This window comes from Symsagittifera roscoffensis, chromosome 5 (assembly GCF_963678635.1).
Source record: "Symsagittifera roscoffensis chromosome 5, txSymRosc1.1, whole genome shotgun sequence".
Taxonomy (NCBI): domain Eukaryota; kingdom Metazoa; phylum Xenacoelomorpha; order Acoela; family Convolutidae; genus Symsagittifera; species Symsagittifera roscoffensis.
The window spans coordinates 50,712,807-50,726,785 of NC_087066.1; the positions used below are offsets into that span (position 1 = coordinate 50,712,807).

The 13,979-nt window shown below is 49.4% G+C and overlaps 2 protein-coding genes across 2 annotated transcripts in view; one reads left to right on the forward strand and one right to left on the reverse strand.

The window, feature by feature from the left end:
* The window catches only part of LOC134846200 (angio-associated migratory cell protein-like), a 553,983-nt gene that overhangs the window by 16,147 nt on the left and 523,857 nt on the right, over window positions 1-13,979 (reverse strand). The window lies entirely within an intron of this gene.
* LOC134846774 (uncharacterized) lies at window positions 1,431-7,320 on the forward strand. Its single transcript, XM_063864166.1, has 4 exons — window positions 1,431-2,332; window positions 2,558-2,834; window positions 4,834-4,971; window positions 7,177-7,320. Exons 1-4 carry the CDS (start codon window positions 1,431-1,433, stop codon window positions 7,318-7,320), a joined length of 1,461 nt encoding a protein of 486 aa, XP_063720236.1.

Below are 13,979 nucleotides of genomic sequence, written 5' to 3' on the forward strand. Positions count from 1 at the left end.
TTGTTAATAAAAAATTTTATATCCTGACGATGCACAAAATGTGCGAAAACGTTTGAATTAACAATTTTAAAAAATTCTTATTCTACTTTTTGTTAAATTTTGGAGAAAAAAAATAACCTCGGCGAAGAGTGAATGATAGATTAAAAAGTTTGTTGTAAAAATACAAACAAAAAATTTTTAGATCATTTTTATTTTTCTCAGAATAGTCTTAATTTTTATTTTTTCTTTTCTCATCTTAACAATGAGTTTTCTTACATTTGAGTTAAAATGGCATGGGTTGTAGCTGCAAGCTCTCTATTTCATAGCTTGAATACCTTACGACCAGCAGAGAAAGCGGAACTGGACGAACTGGTATACGCTGAATCGGGATTATCGCTGAATCCTCATACCGTGAGGAAGAGACAAAATTTACAGACTCTTCTGGAAGAGCATCCTCTGGTGGACAAGGAGATAATTCTTTGGCACGACGTATTGAATAACAGTTTGTCGAAACACCGAACCAATGCCAACACGCTTTATCCTCTGGACGATTTAATTTCGTATTTGCAATCAAAGCGACATCGGTTTAAGGCGATTATATATTGCAGAAGAACCAGAACGACAGATATCTTTGATTCTCTGATGCGTACAAGGATCTTGATAGTCCCAACAACGAAATTGATCTCGAGAGGCAAGAGGCAGGATCCCGCTTTGGTGAGACAATACCTGGAAGTTCATCAATCGAGCGAACTTGAGTTGAAGTCATTGCGAGTTGTGCTGACACATAGAGAGAACTTGCCCGGGATATTCTCAAAGATAAGAGCGCGGACTCAGAAACCATCACAAGGACGACGCAAGGCGAAGGCACGCAGAGAGGAAACAACGACTGACGTCTCTCTACCATCGGCTGAAAGGGCGCGGATTGGGTAAGTGAATCTACTGTGTGAATTATCCTGCTGAGAGCCGCGTGAGTTTAAGTGCTCGTGGCCTGCAGGATAATGACCGCCGTAGTTTTGCCCCCACCGATGCTGAGATGGATACTCAGGAAAAAACAAACTTGGAAGTTAGTTTTGAATTACCTGAAGTATTCAAATAAATTAAACAACAATTTCCATCGATTGAAGTTTTTACGGAAATGTCAAAGCAATGACATAATACCAGATTTTTTGAGATTTCGGGTGCCAGAAAATGGGGTTTTTACGGACCAAGCGGTGCATAGCTTTCAATTAAAATTCCTAAGAACAGAGATAAATCAGGCAAGGTCAGAAGAGAAGAAGATAGACGATGATCTAGCTAAGGCAAGAGAGGTAGTGCGGAGAGGGATAGATGAACAATGGTGGCCCTCAATAGCATTTTATCTAAAGCTCCAGGCTAGAATTGCTATCCATGACATCAAGGATAGACATGAAAAGAAGTTAAAAAAGCTAGCAGAGCGGCAGGACAGACCGTTAATGAAAGTGAATGACAAATCGGTCAGAGCACTAGATGGCATTGAGCTACCCAAGTGGGTTCATGAAGTGTTAGGTTTTGGCCCAAAGCACCCGGTGAGGGATCGTTTCAATGAACTTCACTTTCTTGCGGACATTGATAATTTTTTATCTGAGCTTAAATCGCAAAAGGTAGCAGGTGAAAAATTATGTGAAATTGAAGCTGCTGCAAAATCATACGCTAAACGTGTGCGGCAAACACCGTCGGATAGCGGGATTGAGAAAGCCAGGAAGTATTTGAAGGACAATGGTCTCTTGGCAGTCCCATGCGATAAAGGTGTTGGCTTCTGTGTAATGAAGAAAACGACATATGAGGCTAAACTAACTGAGCTGCTGCAATCGGAACAATTTAGCGAAAAACCAGGTTTAACTGATAGTGTTGTTATGAAAATTGAGAAAGACATCAACAAAGAACTGTTGGCCATGAAAAAGAAAGATGAGATCGATGAGGCACTGTATAGTAGGCTTAGGTCCACGGGAGGGCAGCCAGCTCGATTATATGGATTGGCTAAAGTACATAAGAAAGGAACCCCTCTCCGTCCCGTACTGTCACTGCCAGGGAGCTCATATGAACATCTAAATAAAACTTTGGCCAAATTTTTTGACAACATTGAGGGGGCAAACATTGAGACAAACACACAAATGGCTCGGGAGATCATAGAGAACATAGATCTAGACTATAATGAGAGTATTATCTCCCTGGATGTCAAAATTTTGTACACTAATGTCCCACTAAAGGAGGCAATAGATATAGCACTGAGGAAACTGTACGAACAAACTAGTCCTCCTAAACTGGCACGCGGAACTATGAAGAAATTGTTGAACATGGCTCTAAGTAAGGTGCACTTCAAAAGCAATGGTTTATGGTACGTACAAAAGGATGGGTTGGCAATGGGTGCATCCCTTGCTGTCATTCTTGCCAATTTATGGCTAAAGGAGTACGAATATGCATTAATGAAGGAAGTACCTGCGTTGACACAGCTAAATGAAAACCGGAATGGCCTATGCCCTGATTGCGAGCGGAGGGTAACATACAGAAGTAAGGGGATCGAATGCGAAGCTTGTTTAAATTGGTACCATTTAAAATGTAGTAATGTATCCGACAAAGAATATGAGCAAATCTCAGAAATGGTTTGGTATTGTAAGAGATGTAAAGAGCAGCGAGATCAAGAAAAACCAACAGAAAGTGTCAAAGCGTTCCTAAGATATGTAGATGATATAGTGAGGACGGTAAAGGGGGATCCAGATACAGTGTTAAAAGCAGCTAATGAGCTCCACCCCAACTTACAATTCACTATCGAAAATCCGGATTCGAACGGAGACTTAGCCTTTCTAGATTTGAACATTTATGTGGACTCACGAAAAAAGGTAACATGTGGATGGTGTCAAAAACCAACGGATACTGGGACTATCCTTAACTTCAGAAGCTGCGCTCCATTGCAATATAAACGCAATGTAGTTGAGGGTACTGTTCATCGGATTTTTAGAAGTACATCAACTTGGGAAAACTTTGACAAGGCAATGAAGATTAATAAAGAACAATGGGTGGATAATCAATACCCTGAAAAATGGTCAGATGGTGTCGTATTAAGAACGTTGAATAAGATCATCGACCGAAAAACTGACACACGAACAACGGTAACATCAGTCAAGGAAGATCCTTTAAAGGTCAGTGCACCCATTATAACATTACAATACCGGGGTAATGCATCGGAGTGGTTTGCTTCCAAACTGCGTCAAAACGCCGGAGCCCAAGTGATATTTACTACGAGAAAGCTCAAGACTTGCCTACCGTCCCTTAAATCTCCCTTTGCGAAAGATTTGAAATCCAGAGTGGTCTACAAGCTCACATGTAGTGGATGTAATTCCACCTATGTTAGACAAACGGTCCGGCATTTGACCACGCGGATTGAAGAGCATCACAAGGAAGATTCGCCAGTAGGGCAACATTTGAGAGAATGTGACAGGGATGGTAAGAGCGCTGAGCTTAAGTCTGAGATTATAGATCAATCAAGTAACATACAGAAACTCCTCACTCTGGAGGCCTTACATATTTGGAAAGAACGCCCCAGAATTAACACGCGCGAGGAGTTCAGGAGCAGGGAGCTGACATTAAAATTATAGTACATGTTTAAACATGACTAAAAATTGCAATTTTTGAAAAAATAAACTGACATGTCAGTTTGGATAAAACATCAAATCGAAAAATTATGACTCAAGTAACAGAAAAGTATGGAAATTGTCATAATCGATGAAATAATGATTACGTAATAACAGATGTAAGAATGTGATTGGTTAAAAATTTCTAACATGTTCTTTTTGAATTTCATACATGATCTTTGATCATTTTATTGTAAATAAAAAATTTTATATCCTGACGATGCACAAAATGTGCGAAAAAGTTTGAATTAACAATTTTAAAAAATTCTTATCATACTTAATTCTCGAGTTGCTCATTAATTTAGTTACCTCTAATTCCCGAGTGTGCCGACATGTGAGTTCTCAATTTAGTTTTCTTGAGTGTGTTTTATGATTGTTATATTTGGATAAGGCGTCTTTTAGGTTGATCCATCTGAAATGGATCAAAGTTTCACTGTCTAATAAAAAGTAACTCTGCAGATTGTTCCGACCCTGTTTTTAATGGCGTTCAGGTATTTTGGGTATTTTGAGACCTAAGTATAGGGACGTTCTTATTTTCTAGAGTGGGGGGTACTTTGGTAGTGGCCTTTAAGCTGTAACGGGTTTTTAGTCTCATGTCGCAAGCGAACCGAATTGGCTCCGACCGTTTTGAGTTGGAAAAACACAAGAGATAGTGTCCCTGACTCTTGAGCCAATGGTTATAGGGCCTATTCTTCTTAGGCCTCATATGTGACCGAAGTAGGCGACTGTTACATAGTGTTTTTATGGCGCTCCAGGGTGTTTTTACGACATCATGACTACGGAGTCGAACCCACTTGACGCAGCTCCGGGCTACAAGCCCATTCTAGAGTAACTGTGGTACGGTTCAGCGGGAACGTGTAAACCTTCCGGTTGTACCGTGATAGCTTTTTAGGCAAACTCGAGAAAACTTCCTGGTACGCTCTCCGAACGAGGCTTAGCTAACCGAGTAAAGGGGGGTAACCAGGGGGGACAAAAAAAAACGAACAAAAGAAACAAAGCGAAACAAAAACCGAAAAACAACAGAAAAAGGAACAAAAACTATAAAACAAAGAATGACAGTGACTTTGACACCAAATTAATTGGATCAAACCTTTATATCAATGAAATAGTATACCCATACTGTTTTTTGTATATAAGACCGATCGTTTTGATCATTTCAGCAATCTGAAAAGGTGCCCGAGTGTGGGGCGTTGTGAAGGGTTTTCAGATAGCTTGCAACTTAGCTGGACCATTAGGAGACTTGACTGGAACAGGTGGCCAGTCGAGTGGGAGAGTGGTCCACAGGGACTCAGCTGGACCATTAGGAGACTTGACTGGAACAGGTGGCCAGCCGAGTGGGAGAGTGGTTCACAGGGACTTAGCTGGACCATTAGGAGACTTGACTGGAACAGGTGACCAGTCGAGTGGGAAAGTGGTTCACAGGGACTTAGCTGGACCATTAGGAGACTTGACTGGAACAGGTGACCAGCCAAGTGGGAAAGTGGTGCTGGTGATCAGCCGCAGGACAAGTCAAGGAAACAACCAGCACGAGCAGAGCAACAAGAGAGGACGGGGGCGTTCTCAAGTTGGTCAAACGGGTATCGTTAAAATTCACATTACATTATAGAAAATAAGTTTAAAATTGGATAAGCGGAACCCCATTGATTTGAGGAAGTTTTTACTCAAGCAGGCCTGGAAACAGGTCTACGGTTTTCTCTCGAGAGGTTTAGCACCCGGCGCTTAAGGGAATTTTCGGCTTAAGAGGGGGGCTAAAGAGGGGGGAGGTTAGAAGGGGGGCTGGTTAGGTTAGAGGTTGGTGGTTGTAAAGTGTAAAAAGGGGGGACACATTAGACTAACTAATTGATCGGCATCGTCGATTTAGTTGCATTAGATTCTTACACGCATCGGTTATAAGAAGCGGATATCCAAATTTAATATCGAATTAAGGTAGGTACCCTGGTCGGATCGGGAGGGGGGAACGTACATAGACAGTTTTTGTGATACCCCATAAGATTGCTAGCAGGGGGGACGAGAACGCGTGGCAATCAGGTATCAGACAATTTTGTTTACTGTTGTTCAGACAAAGGGTTGACACAAGCCACCTTTGAATTTTAGGTGGGTACATTTTTTTCTCTTTCTCTTTTTTCGCTTTTATCGATATTCATTATTTTTCCCTGTGTTAAATTTTGACGCTTTATGGAGAAGAAAGTTTTAATTGGTTTTGGACAAACAAGTGATCACAAGACATCTAGAACAGGTTGGGTTTCAACTTGCATCACAATATTAAATGGAAATAAATACAAGGGGGTTGGTGATTTTAACTTTTGGCCAGTATGGTTTGGTGTTTTTTGGGCAAATTTTAACTAGAGCTCGAGGGGTGGTACAAGGTACAGTGGTTCGAGGCAGTCTTGGGACAGGCAGTCTTGGGACAGCAGGCAGTCTTGGGACAGACAGTCTTGGGACATGCAGTCTTGGGACAAGCAGTCTTGGGACAGGCAGTCTTGGGACAGGCAGTCTTGGGACAGGTAGTCTTGGGACAGGTAATCTTGGGACAGGCAGTCTTGGGACAGGCAGTCTTGGGACAGGCAGTCTTGGGACAGGCAGTCTTGGGACAGTCAGTCTCGGGACAGGTAGTCTTGGGACAGGCAGTCTTGGGACAGGCAGTCTTGGGACAGGCAGTCTTGGGACAGGTAGTCTTGGGACAGGCAGTCTTGGGACATGCAGTCTTGGGACAGGCAGTCTTGGGACAGGCAGTCTTGGGACAGGTAGTCTTGGGACAGGTAGTCTTGGGACAGGCAGTCTTGGGACAGGCAGTCTTGGGACAGGCAGTCTTGGGACAGGAAGTCTTGGGACAGGCAGTCTCGGGACAGACAGTCTTGGGACAGGCAGTCTTGGGACAGGCAGTCTTGGGACAGGCAGTCTCGGGACAGGCAGTCTCGGGACAGGCAGTCTTGGGACAGTAAGTCTTGGGACAGGCAGTCTTGGGACAGGCAGTCTTGGGACAGGCAGTCTTGGGACAGGCAGTCTTGGGACAGGCAGTCTTGGGACAGGCACTCTTGGGACAGGCAGTCTTGGGACAGGCAGTCTTGGGACAGGCAGTCTTGAGACAGGCAGTCTTGGGACAGGCAGTCTTGGGACCGGCATTCTTGGGACAGGCAGTCTTGGGACAGGCAGTCTTGGGACAGGTAGCCTTGGGACAGGCAGTCTTGGGACAGGCAGTCTTGGGACAGGTAGTCTTGGGACAGGCAGTCTTGGGACAGGCAGTCTTGGGACATGCAGTCTTGGGACAGGCAGTCTTGGGACAGGCAGTCTTGGGACAGGCAGTCTTGGGACAGGCAGTCTTGGGACAGGCAGTCTTGGGACAGGCAGTCTTGGGACAGGCAGTCTTGGGACAGGCAGCCTTGGGACAGGCAGTCTTGGGACGGGCAGTTTTGGGACAGGTAGTCTTGGGGCAGGCAGTCTTGGGCAGGCAGTCTTGGGACAGGCAGTCTTGGGACAGGCAGTCTTGGGACAGGCAGTCTTGGGACAGGACCAGAAAGCCTTGGGACAGGACCAGAAAGCCTTGGAACAGGACCAGAAGGTCCTGGGACAGGACCAGAAAGTCTTAGGACAGTACATAGAAGTGTTGGGACAGTACATAGAAGTGATGGGACAGTACATAGAAGTGTTGGGACAGCACATAGAAGTGTTGGGACAGTACGAAGAAGTGGTGTGACGGTACCAAAGGGTCTTAAGACAGGTCGAAATAACTGAATCAAAAGCAATAGGACTAGTCGGAACGTTAAATCACGATAGACCGGATTCTGTTGGGATCACGAATAAGTAAAATTTTAATAAATCTTATAGGGAAAAGGAACGTTGTTATAGGAACGTTGTTATAGGGAATAAATACAAGGGGTTGGTGATTTTAACTTTTGTCCAGTAACGTTTGGTGTTTTTGGGCGAATTTTAACGAGAGCTCGAGTGGTGGTACAAGGTACAGTGGTTCGAGGCAGTCTTGGGACAGGCAGTCTTGGGACAGACAGTCTTGGGACAGGCAGTCTAGGGACAGGCAGTCTTGGGACAGGCAGTCTTGGGACAGGCAGTCTTGGGACAGGCAGTCTTGGGACAGGCAGTCTTGGGACAGGCAGTCTTGGGACAGACAGTCTTGGGACAGACAGTCTTGGGACAGGCAGTCTTGGGACAGACAGTCTTAGGACAGGCAGTCTAGGGACAGGCAGTCTTCGGACAGGCAGTCTTGGGACAGGCAGTCTTGGGACAGGCAGTCTTGGGACAGGCAGTCTTGGGACAGGCAGTCTTGGGACAGGCAGTCTTGGGACAGGCAGTCTTGGGACAGGCAGTCTTGGGACAGACAGTCTTGGGACAGGCAGTCTAGGGACAGGCAGTCTTCGGACAGGCAGTCTTGGGACAGGCAGTCTTGGGACAGGCAGTCTTGGGACAGGCAGTCTTGGGACAGGCAGTCTTGGGACATGCAGTCTTGGGACAGGCAGTCATGGGACAGGTAGTCTTGAGACAGGCAGTCTTGGGACAGGCAGTCTTGGGACAGGCAGTCTTGGGACAGGCAGTCTTGGGACAGACAGTCTTGGGACAGACAGTCTTGGGACAGGCAGTCTTGGGAAAGACAGTCTTGGGACAGGCAGTCTAGGGACAGGCAGTCTTCGGACAGGCAGTCTTGGGACAGGCAGTCTTGGGACAGGCAGTCTTGGGACAGGCAGTCTTGGGACAGGCAGTCTTGAGACAGGCAGTCTTGGGACAGGCAGTCTTGGGACAGGCAGTCTTGGGACAGGCAGTCTAGGGACAGGCAGTCTTCGGACAGGCAGTCTTGGGACAGGCAGTCTTGGGACAGGCAGTCTTGGGACAGGCAGTCTTGGGACAGGCAGTCTCGGGACAGGTAGTCTTGGGACAGGTAGTCTTGGGACAGGTAGTCTTGGGACAGGCAGTCTTGGGACAGGCAGTCTAGGGACAGGCAGTCTTGGGACAGGCAGTCTTGGGACAGGCAGTCTTGGGACAGGCAGTCTTGGGACAGGCAGTCTTGGGACAGGCAGTCTTGGGACAGGTAGTCTTGGGACAGGTAGTCTTGGGACAGGCAGTCTTGGGACAGGCAGTCTTGGGACATGCAGTCTTGGGACAGGCAGTCTTGGGACAGGCAGTCTTGGGACAGGTAGTCTTGGGACAGGTAGTCTTGGGACAGGCAGTCTTGGGACAGGCAGTCTTGGGACATGCAGTCTTGGGACAGGCAGTCTTGGGACAGGTAGTCTTGAGACAAGCAGTCTTGGGACATGCAGTCTTGGGACAGGCAGTCTTGGGACAGGTAGTCTTGAGACAGGTAGTCTTGGGACAGGCAGTCTTGGGACAGGCAGTCTTGGGACAGGCAGTCTTGGGACAGGTAATCTTGGGACAGGCAGTCTTGGGACAGGCAGTCTTGGGACAGGCAGTATTGGGACAGGCAGTCTTGGGACAGGCAGTCTCGGGACAGGTAGTCTTGGGACAGGCAGTCTTGGGACAGGCAGTCTTGGGACAGGCAGTCTTGGGACAGGCAGTCTTGGGACAGACAGTCTTGGGACAGACAGTCTTGGGACAGGCAGTCTTGGGACAGACAGTCTTGGGACAGGCAGTCTAGGGACAGGCAGTCTTCGGACAGGCAGTCTTGGGACAGGCAGTCTTGGGACAGGCAGTCTTGGGACAGGCAGTCTTGGACAGGCAGTCTTGAGACAGGCAGTCTTGGGACAGGCAGTCTTGGGACAGGCAGTCTTGGGACAGGCAGTCTAGGGACAGGCAGTCTTCGGACAGGCAGTCTTGGGACAGGCAGTCTTGGGACAGGCAGTCTTGGGACAGGCAGTCTTGGGACAGGCAGTCTCGGGACAGGTAGTCTTGGGACAGGTAGTCTTGGGACAGGTAGTCTTGGGACAGGCAGTCTTGGGACAGGCAGTCTAGGGATAGGCAGTCTTGGGACAGGCAGTCTTGGGACAGGCAGTCTTGGGACAGGCAGTCTTGGGACAGGCAGTCTTGGGACAGGCAGTCTTGGGACAGGTAGTCTTGGGACAGGTAGTCTTGGGACAGGCAGTCTTGGGACAGGCAGTCTTGGGACATGCAGTCTTGGGACAGGCAGTCTTGGGACAGGCAGTCTTGGGACAGGTAGTCTTGGGACAGGTAGTCTTGGGACAGGCAGTCTTGGGACAGGCAGTCTTGGGACATGCAGTCTTGGGACAGGCAGTCTTGGGACAGGTAGTCTTGAGACAAGCAGTCTTGGGACATGCAGTCTTGGGACAGGCAGTCTTGGGACAGGTAGTCTTGGGACAGGCAGTCTTGGGACAGGCAGTCTTGGGACATGCAGTCTTGGGACAGGCAGTCTTGGGACAGGCAGTCTTGGGACAGGCAGTCTTGGGACAGGCAGTCTTGGGACAGGCAGTCTTGGGACAGGCAGTCTTGGGACAGGCAGTCTTGGGACAGGCAGCCTTGGGACAGGCAGTCTTGGGACGGGCAGTTTTGGGACAGGTAGTCTTGGGGCAGGCAGTCTTGGGCAGGCAGTCTTGGGACAGGCAGTCTTGGGACAGGCAGTCTTGGGACAGGCAGTCTTGGGACAGGACCAGAAAGCCTTGGGACAGGACCAGAAAGCCTTGGAACAGGACCAGAAGGTCCTGGGACAGGACCAGAAAGTCTTAGGACAGTACATAGAAGTGTTGGGACAGTACATAGAAGTGATGGGACAGTACATAGAAGTGTTGGGACAGCACATAGAAGTGTTGGGACAGTACGAAGAAGTGGTGTGACGGTACCAAAGGGTCTTAAGACAGGTCGAAATAACTGAATCAAAAGCAATAGGACTAGTCGGAACGTTAAATCACGATAGACCGGATTCTGTTGGGATCACGAATAAGTAAAATTTTAATAAATCTTATAGGGAAAAGGAACGTTGTTATAGGAACGTTGTTATAGGGAATAAATACAAGGGGTTGGTGATTTTAACTTTTGTCCAGTAACGTTTGGTGTTTTTGGGCGAATTTTAACGAGAGCTCGAGTGGTGGTACAAGGTACAGTGGTTCGAGGCAGTCTTGGGACAGGCAGTCTTGGGACAGACAGTCTTGGGACAGGCAGTCTAGGGACAGGCAGTCTTGGGACAGGCAGTCTTGGGACAGGCAGTCTTGGGACAGGCAGTCTTGGGACAGGCAGTCTTGGGACAGACAGTCTTGGGACAGACAGTCTTGGGACAGGCAGTCTTGGGACAGACAGTCTTAGGACAGGCAGTCTAGGGACAGGCAGTCTTCGGACAGGCAGTCTTGGGACAGGCAGTCTTGGGACAGGCAGTCTTGGGACAGGCAGTCTTGGGACAGGCAGTCTTGGGACAGGCAGTCTTGGGACAGGCAGTCTTGGGACAGGCAGTCTTGGGACAGACAGTCTTGGGACAGGCAGTCTAGGGACAGGCAGTCTTCGGACAGGCAGTCTTGGGACAGGCAGTCTTGGGACAGGCAGTCTTGGGACAGGCAGTCTTGGGACAGGCAGTCTTGGGACATGCAGTCTTGGGACAGGCAGTCATGGGACAGGTAGTCTTGAGACAGGCAGTCTTGGGACAGGCAGTCTTGGGACAGGCAGTCTTGGGACAGGCAGTCTTGGGACAGACAGTCTTGGGACAGACAGTCTTGGGACAGGCAGTCTTGGGAAAGACAGTCTTGGGACAGGCAGTCTAGGGACAGGCAGTCTTCGGACAGGCAGTCTTGGGACAGGCAGTCTTGGGACAGGCAGTCTTGGGACAGGCAGTCTTGGGACAGGCAGTCTTGAGACAGGCAGTCTTGGGACAGGCAGTCTTGGGACAGGCAGTCTTGGGACAGGCAGTCTAGGGACAGGCAGTCTTCGGACAGGCAGTCTTGGGACAGGCAGTCTTGGGACAGGCAGTCTTGGGACAGGCAGTCTTGGGACAGGCAGTCTCGGGACAGGTAGTCTTGGGACAGGTAGTCTTGGGACAGGTAGTCTTGGGACAGGCAGTCTTGGGACAGGCAGTCTAGGGACAGGCAGTCTTGGGACAGGCAGTCTTGGGACAGGCAGTCTTGGGACAGGCAGTCTTGGGACAGGCAGTCTTGGGACAGGCAGTCTTGGGACAGGTAGTCTTGGGACAGGTAGTCTTGGGACAGGCAGTCTTGGGACAGGCAGTCTTGGGACATGCAGTCTTGGGACAGGCAGTCTTGGGACAGGCAGTCTTGGGACAGGTAGTCTTGGGACAGGTAGTCTTGGGACAGGCAGTCTTGGGACAGGCAGTCTTGGGACATGCAGTCTTGGGACAGGCAGTCTTGGGACAGGTAGTCTTGAGACAAGCAGTCTTGGGACATGCAGTCTTGGGACAGGCAGTCTTGGGACAGGTAGTCTTGAGACAGGTAGTCTTGGGACAGGCAGTCTTGGGACAGGCAGTCTTGGGACAGGCAGTCTTGGGACAGGTAATCTTGGGACAGGCAGTCTTGGGACAGGCAGTCTTGGGACAGGCAGTATTGGGACAGGCAGTCTTGGGACAGGCAGTCTCGGGACAGGTAGTCTTGGGACAGGCAGTCTTGGGACAGGCAGTCTTGGGACAGGCAGTCTTGGGACAGGCAGTCTTGGGACAGACAGTCTTGGGACAGACAATCTTGGGACAGGCAGTCTTGGGACAGACAGTCTTGGGACAGGCAGTCTAGGGACAGGCAGTCTTCGGACAGGCAGTCTTGGGACAGGCAGTCTTGGGACAGGCAGTCTTGGGACAGGCAGTCTTGGGACAGGCAGTCTTGAGACAGGCAGTCTTGGGACAGGCAGTCTTGGGACAGGCAGTCTTGGGACAGGCAGTCTAGGGACAGGCAGTCTTCGGACAGGCAGTCTTGGGACAGGCAGTCTTGGGACAGGCAGTCTTGGGACAGGCAGTCTTGGGACAGGCAGTCTCGGGACAGGTAGTCTTGGGACAGGTAGTCTTGGGACAGGTAGTCTTGGGACAGGCAGTCTTGGACAGGCAGTCTAGGGATAGGCAGTCTTGGGACAGGCAGTCTTGGGACAGGCAGTCTTGGGACAGGCAGTCTTGGGACAGGCAGTCTTGGGACAGGCAGTCTTGGGACAGGTAGTCTTGGGACAGGTAGTCTTGGGACAGGCAGTCTTGGGACAGGCAGTCTTGGGACATGCAGTCTTGGGACAGGCAGTCTTGGGACAGGCAGTCTTGGGACAGGTAGTCTTGGGACAGGTAGTCTTGGGACAGGCAGTCTTGGGACAGGCAGTCTTGGGACATGCAGTCTTGGGACAGGCAGTCTTGGGACAGGTAGTCTTGAGACAAGCAGTCTTGGGACATGCAGTCTTGGGACAGGCAGTCTTGGGACAGGTAGTCTTGAGACAGGTAGTCTTGGGACAGGCAGTCTTGGGACAGGCAGTCTTGGGACAGGCAGTCTTGGGACAGGCAGTCTTGGGACAGGCAGTCTTGGGACAGGAAGTTTTGGGACAGGCAGTCTTGGGACAGGCAGTCTTGGGACAGGCAGTCTTGGGACAGGCAGTCTTGGGACAGGCAGTCTTGGGACAGGCAGTCTTGGGACAGGCAGTCTTGGGACAGGCAGTCTTGGGACAGGCAGTCTTGGGACAGGCAGTCTTGGGACAGGCAGTCTTGGGACAGGCAGTCTTGGGACAGGCAGTCTTGGGACAGGCAGTCTTGGGACAGGCAGTCTTGGGACAGGCAGTCTTGGGACAGGCAGTCTTGGGACAGGCAATCTTGGGACAGGCAGTCTTGGGACAGGCAGTCTTGGGACAGGCAGTCATGGGACAGGCAGTTTAAGACAGGCAGTCTTGGGACTGGCAGTCTTGGGACAGGCAGTCTTGGGACAGGCAGTCTTGGGACAGGCAGTCTTGGGACAGGCAGTCTTGGGACAGGCAGACTTGGGACAGGCAGCCTTGGGACAGGCAGTCTTGGGACAGGCATTCTTGGGACAGGCAGTCTTGGGACAGGCAGTCTTGGGACAGGCAGTCTTGGGACTGGACCAGAAAGCCCTGGGACAGGACCAGAAAGCCTTGGGACAGGACCAGAAAGTCCTGGGACAGGACCAGAAAGTCTTAGGACAGTACATAGAAGTGTTGGGACAGTACATATAAGTGTTGGGACAGTACATAGAAGTGTTGGGACAGCACATAGAAGTGTTGGGACAGTACGAATAAGTGGTGTGACGGTACCAAAGGGTCTTAAGACAGGTCGAAGTAACTGAATCAAAAGCAATAGGACTAGTCGGAACGTTAAATCGCGATAGATCGGATTCTGTTGGGATCACGAATAAGTAAAATTTTAATAAATTTTATAGGGAATAGGAACGGTGTTATAGGAACGTTGTTTTAGGGAATAATTACAAGGAGTTTGGTGATTTTAACTTTTGGCCAGTAAGGTTTGGT